Genomic DNA, 7,242 nt, shown 5'->3' on the forward strand with positions numbered 1-7,242 from the left:
AAAAATTAAAAAATAATAATAATAAAAAAAATAAAAAAAATTTACAATAGTAAAGTGAATTGGAGGAACTTTACTTGAATAGAGGCTTAAGTAAGCAAACAGAAAAGCCTGTTATTACTTCACAAGCCACTCACAAAAGCAAACAATCCAAATTTGTAGTATACAGAGCACCCAAAACTAAGTTAAAGTTCAGAGAATGAGGAAACAAAGCATGAGGAACTATGATACAAATGACAATGACGATGCTAATCGTACATTGATGGATGAGATGGAGCTTATTTTTAAGAAGTGTCCATCAGAAAATGTAGCTTATTCTTAAGTAGTGTCCATCAGAAAATGTACTCTGGCATAACAAGCGGAAAACGAGCCACTTCAACCTGAAATGGATCACCTTTTGGTTGTGCCAATCTAGCAAGGAAATGAGAATAAATTCAGCATCCATTAACCATATGATAGTAATGAGAAAATAAAACATGGTAGGCATAAAAAATTGTAACAAGTTCGATATTTAAGAATTTAACAACTGTGACAGTATGAGAATAAAACCAAGGAATCCAATACAAGTAACAGAAGTTCAAACTTAATTGGAGATTTTAATACCTTCCAGGGACAAATGTAAAAGAACCTTCAATGGAACCAGGTGTACGCTGCTGATTTGAGCAGCTTTCGTATACAAATTCTTTCTCACCAGGAAGCAGCAAAGGGTACTGCAAGGACAGCAGAAAAAAATTGTCAAACTCAAAAGATTGAAGAATGTCGTGTGAGCAGTTCAAACTTGAATAAGTTGATCTTTTCCAAACAATCTGACAGAACTTGTACGCAACACTTGATAAATGTTAAGAACCTTTTTTTATCTAACTCTTACAGACAGGACTTTAGGCTACTCTCGAACTCTCAGCTGAGCATAATTTTTGTTACTCGGCCTTAATAAAGCAATGGGAAATTCAAGATTAGAAACAGGGAAATACGCTCTGTGAAATAAAGAGAGAAGCAAACTTCACATCTCTCAATTCATGCATCTATACCATCTCTTTTGATAGCTAAACTCTAAGGCTGCATACAAAGGTCGCTGATATCCATAAAAACATAACCTAAATTTAATGGGGGAAATCCCTGCATTTCAAAAGAGCTAGAGTACGCACCTTTCTCTGATAGATCATTTAAAATAAAAGGTTGGTTCACAATATATTGTTCTATAGCAAGGTGCATTACTTCCTATGACCAATTGTAAATTTTGCTGGGTTATTGGAAGTTGTTTACCCCATTTTGACGATCACTTAACTTTAGCTGACAGGTGGTCATCAAACACCCTAGCTGATAGTTTCTTCCACACGAAACCATTAAAATATAAATTTGTACCACAAAAATATCCCCTAAACCATCATGCTTTAAGATCTGTGGTTTTGCGACTAATGCCTAATGGATATCAAGAGCCAAGAGAATATGAAATTGACTTGCTGAAACCTTAAAACTTGACATTAATAACATGGACCTAAAAAGATCCAAATTAGTAGAAGGTACACAACAGCAAACACAATAAACCAAATTGGTTCACCTGCTATCAGAGGACAGAGTTCACAGAGGAACAACAAAGATCCAAGTTCATATTCAGCAAGTTGAACTGAGGCCAACAAACAAGGTGTGCAAGGAGTTATTTAAGAACAGTGGCCAGGGTTATCTTTTAAGAACAGATTTGAAGAGTTTTCTACCAGGCACAACTGAAACATTGAGCAGTACCGTATTGTGACTAAGCATGAGCACACCCCCCCACCCCCCCCCCCCCCGGCGGGCCCCAACTCTTTCTTTTTCTTTTCCTCAGAAAAAAGAGCAGGCAACGCCGAATTTGATATATTTCTTGAAGTAGTACATAGAAACACAGTAGCCACAGATCTCCAGATCATGCAATTAACAGAAGTCCATCACCAAACAAAAATTTGGTGCCGATATCCAAAAGAGACTTGAGAAGAAGCCTACACAGTAAAGAGCTTAGTGCACCTAGTGGATGATGGTCCAGGACTGCGAAACTTTCTAAATCCTACTTCTCTCATCGGCTGAATGAACTAGAACTATCGTACAGTTCCTCGAGGTCTGCTCAAGCAAATCACCTATCCGGCAATTCGATATTGACAAGCACAGTTCGAGAACACGAAAGGAAAAAAAAAAAACTCACTTCCTACCATACCCATAAGATAACAATTAGATCAGGAAAAAAAAGGAATCAACTGGCCGATGATGACAAACCAGGAGCGGGCATGGCATGCTCTCTTATGAATAAGAAATTGAATTGTGTGTAAAGAGAGGTTGCACACTTGCACCAGCAACTACAATAAGATGGTTTTCTGATTCCAGCTATAGTTATGTTAATGATAAAGTCATATTGAAGAATCCAGAGCATAGACAGACTTATTTCAGAAATGGCCTAAAAGATGAATAGGTAGGCTGCACAGGCTTCATTGCAAGCTCTCATGGATAAAAGCATAGGGATGAATCAATTTCAGTCACATTCATAGAAAAAAGGCAATTATGCAAATTATAGATAAAAGCTACCTTTCCTATGACAGCTTCTCCACCAACATCGTGCTTTACAACCTCATTTTCTCGGATGATCCAATGTCTCCGATGAAGTTGACAAGAATAGTATGTCATTCCATGTACTTTACATCCTTCAGGCAAAAGGGACATCCGGATTGAGTAAGCAAATATAAATTCTGGGCTTCCAAGTTCACTTTGCTCTGGAACAAGCACAGCAGAGGCACGTACCTGGCATGAACATTCCAATTATAAGATGAAGTTGATGTTAGGAGAAAACTAAAAGGAATTAAAGCAAGCATGAAAACAGGTTTATAATTTCAAGTGCAAGTACACCAAACTTCCAATTTGCTATTTTGAAAAAATGGAAAAACCAAAAACAGTCCTAACTATTGACGTCCTTCATTAAACAGTCTTATCAAACGTGTCAAAAGGTGCTGGGACAGTCTGGTCAGTCTCCAAATACTTAAGATTGTTCTTAGTTAATTAAAAAGATATTGCATGCTATGAACAAAGATAGAACTTCATATAAGTATATATTCTGAACCCTATAGATTTCATTTTAGACACTGAACATCTATGAGACAAATTCATTATTGGTTGACTATAGGTAAAAACATATGACTTACCTAGTTCAGGAAACAAGAAACAAGCAATCAAATTTTGTTTACCAGTCAAGTCTTCTACATTAAATATCCTACTAAAATGCAACATATCCATGCTCAATTGAGGATAAACTAGAAGGTAGTAAGTTCACTTCAACTCTTTTAAAGAATAATTATCTCTTAGAGCTAGAAGTAGAATAGAATGTAGCTAATTATATTTCACCACAAAACGTGGAGCATTTACACATAGTTGCTAATTTGTTATCATGCTATTTTATAAAACAAAGCTTATTTCAGGATGCATAAAAGACCTTTTCAATATGTTTACTTTTTAATTTGGCTACCGTACCTGTACACCATTTGTCACAGCAGTTGAACAGAGAGGTGGTTTTTCTGTAAACTGACTAATGCTTTTCAGATTTTCTTTCTCAAGAACTGTAATCATACCACTGTGCAAACGGCGGCTATGTTCTTCCAACCAAAATAACAGTCCATCACACTGTTGATTACTATTAGACTTCAATAACACATCAGGAACACAAGGCGTCATTTCACCATCTCCTCTAAGCATAGCAGTGCCAACATACAGTTGATTATTCACACAATTGAGGGAGAAGACCTTTTCACTTCCTTTAACAGAGGAAGCTACAGCAATTAACTTGGAAGCATTAGAAAAACCTAAGTCACGTTTTATGCTCTGTGACTCCATAACAGCATGCCTTAAAGGCAGTATGTTCACATTCACCAGGTGGTTATACACAAAGTACCCTCCAATAAGACCCAACAGGTTCTCTGAATATTCCTGACCATCATGCAAACGATAAATTAATCTTGTTGGAAGAGGCAATTTCACTTTTAAGCTTTTCTCCACATCATTTAACTCCTCCTCTGATGCACCCTTTCTCAAAGTTGCAAGCACCTCCGGAAAATTGCTTCCCAACCAACTTTTAAGACTATCCCAACACCTTTTGACACGTTTGACAAGAGGCCAGGGATACATAATGAAAGCTTCCCTCCATAGTCGATAAGCTACCTAGGGATAGAGAAATTTCTTATTGTGAGGGAGAACGGAGAAAGAAAAGATTAAAAGATAATGATTTAACAAGGATGCAGCCAACAAGCAATCAACAAACACGTGAATAGAGAAATTTTCAACTTGCTAAATTGTCATCTTACATGTCTAAAAGTCAACCAAGAATTCTTGGAGACAGAGAGATAGAAGTACAAAAGTACCATTTCACGAGAAAAAATTCGGCATATGTCTTCCAGTTGATGAAATCTTTCTAGGTAACAAGACACGCAAAATTAAATCTAGAGTAAATGGTACTGGCCGACCTAGACGACAATGTACAAGGATGAAGCATACATATCCTCTCCAGATTATACTTTGAAGAAGCGTTGCAAATTATTACTCTGTAAAGGTCCCAATAATGGACTATATATCATATATATGTACATTGGTCCAATTTTCAGCCAATATACAAGAGAAGATTGATGTGACTGACACAAACTTATAATATTCTTGCTAACACAAATAAGTATGCCACTCAAAACATCCCATAATCGCCACAAACTTATAACACTCTTGCTTACACATATGAATATACCACACAAAAAATCCATAATTTCCTAATGTATTCAAATACACAAAACAATTCCTAACTATATGAATCGATCACACTGACATAGTCAAACATTTTCTCAATGGTCAGACCATAGTAATCCCATTAATATCATACACAATATCAACCAACAAACCCACAGTCCTTTTCGGTTAATAATGGTCTAAAGTAGACTATCACTCAGAGCACCCACACTAGCCAACAAAACTTACATTTCAATTCCCATCAATTCAAAGCTTAAATCACATAAAGCTAAATTCTTTCTCAAATAAATCATCACCTTTATATATATTCGAACACAATACCCTTCAGCTGCTATCCAAATCATTGAAATTACCCAGAAAAAAACACAGAATCACGCAATTAAGTTCTGAAAATCATCAAAAAAAAAAAAAAAAAAAAAACAACCCCAATTTAACAGCCTTAATCAAACACAGAATACCCACATATCATATTACATAACTATATAAAACCCACCAAGAAAAAACACTGAATTCAATATAGAACACCTCAAAAATTTTAAAATTAAAAATAAATGAATTAATACCTTAAAAGACGGAGCAGGGGAGCCAAGAGGGTCAATGGGGGAAGAGATATTAAGGTCTTGGGAACAGTGATTAGACCAATAAAAATCATCAGAAGCCCAACCCTTGAATTTCTTGTTAACACAAGAAACAATAGCAGTGTGATTTGGGTCTAATTTTGAGAGGATTACTTGAATTGCTAGATCCCCTAAACCCTCAATTCCTATAACAGTTTCCATTTCTTGCTGTTCATGTGTTTTCGTTGCTGATTTCTGTTGTTTAGGTTTGCAATAACACAAGAAAGGGGGTGAAGGTGAGTATGTGGCCTCGTGTCCTTTTACTTGGGGAACAACAAATGTTATAAGGTGGAGGCTATTTTTGTACTAATAATTTGTTGCCTATTTTTGGGTGTGGATGTAGATAGGATTTGTAATGATGTCTTTAAATTTTAGGAAAATTTATTAAATAAAATCTTTTAAATGTATTTTTTTTATCAAAACGATTTTTTAAATTTTTTTTCGCAAAATAAAATCCAAACATAAATTTTTTTTTTGTAACTTAAAACTTGTAGCCGCAATCTGGTCATTGACTCGATTTTTCCGGCATTGACTCGTCACGTGACCTATTTAATTACCCTTTTTATTTTATTTTCCCTGTTTTTCTTCTGATTTTTTTGGTTTTTCCCCTCTCTCGTTTCTCGCTTCTCTGTTCTATAATTATGTTACATAGAACCTTCATTGTTCTTCCCTAAAAGCCCAAAAACCATTACAAAAAGTGGTAATTGCTTTATAAAAATTCAATTACGACATAATTGTTGCAAGTAATTGCTATAATCTATGTTGTGTTTCAATTTCGAAATAGGAAAGGGGTTTTCGCAAATTAGGTTTTAAAATTTTGGGGATTTTGATTTCATTTTACAATTGGTGCGGTTCTTGCAAAGATGATGGTTGGAAACAAGGATAAAAGTGCGGGATTGCAACATACCTAAGTTTAAAGAATTAATCAAATTCTGCAGAATCACTTTCAATTGGATTCGTACTAAAGGCAGGTTGAGTTGTGCGCAAAGAGGCAATGGAAGAAGGGCTATGGCATAGAGAATAAAAATTCAGCAGCTAAGGATTGTGTTGTGTGTGTTGTTGTGTTTGTAATTGTCAGTTTCATCTTTCAAAGCTAAATATAGTACAAAGTATGAACAATGCAGTAGTATTAGACTATTAGAAGTAGTTAGTTTCACCAGAATGGTGTTTTATGCTTATTGTACAAAAAATAAGTATTATGGATATTTTAATGTTGTAGTCTGTACTAATTTCACCAATTATGGTGCTGTAATGAAGTTGCATATTCAGCTATGATGGTGATGCCAATTGTCTCACTTTTTTTTTCCGAATGAATAATTATAGAACTGCAATATATATTTGCTCTGTTAAACAAAAGGAACCAGTAATTTTCCATATAAAATTGGACATTCTTAGCTTGTTTGACAAAAGGAACCAGGTGTCAATCATAAAAAATTAAATTTGCAATATAAGTAGCTAAGTTAATTACAAATAGTCCTAAAATCAAGTCCATTAGTCTTGAGTAAGCTGGGATGATATATCTTGAGAGGCTGATGTAGTTGATGTTTGTGAGGGGATAACATCATCACCCTTTTTTTTTTCTTGGCTTTGAAGAAGTGATGGTCGTTGCCTTGTTTGGAAGTTTTTTAGCAGTACTTGATGCAACTTTCTTGCTAGTAGAAGCTTTCTTGCTAGTAGAAGCTTTCTTGCCTTGTTGAGTAGGTGTTGATGTAGAGCACCACAGTTAGAGCATTTATTTTGTGCCTTTGCTCTCTTCACTTGCTGTTTTTCTCTATCCTCTCCCGGCTCTTTCGCTCTTTTCTTCTTGCTGGGCCTTCCAGGCATTTGTCTATATGGAGGGGGTAGTGGTTTTGGCAATGTTGTTGTTTTCCACTGGTTATGTCCG

At 35.5% G+C, this 7,242-nt stretch overlaps 1 protein-coding gene across 1 annotated transcript; it reads right to left on the reverse strand.

Annotated features, from left to right (window-relative positions):
* Positions 1-50: 50 nt before the first annotated feature.
* LOC145582903 (F-box protein SKIP16-like) lies at positions 51-5,633 on the reverse strand. The gene is made up of 5 exons (XM_081639952.1): positions 5,304-5,633; positions 3,484-4,167; positions 2,548-2,760; positions 601-707; positions 51-408 (listed from the first exon to the last, which is right to left on the reverse strand). The coding sequence occupies exons 1-5, from the start codon at positions 5,517-5,519 to the stop codon at positions 330-332; spliced, it is 1,299 nt and encodes a 432-aa protein (XP_081496078.1). The 5' UTR covers positions 5,520-5,633; the 3' UTR covers positions 51-329.
* Between the last annotated feature and the right edge of the window lie 1,609 nt (positions 5,634-7,242).

Source organism: Chenopodium album, chromosome 15 (assembly GCF_948465745.1).
Source record: "Chenopodium album chromosome 15, dcCheAlbu1.1, whole genome shotgun sequence".
Classification (NCBI taxonomy): Eukaryota; Viridiplantae; Streptophyta; class Magnoliopsida; order Caryophyllales; family Amaranthaceae; genus Chenopodium; species Chenopodium album.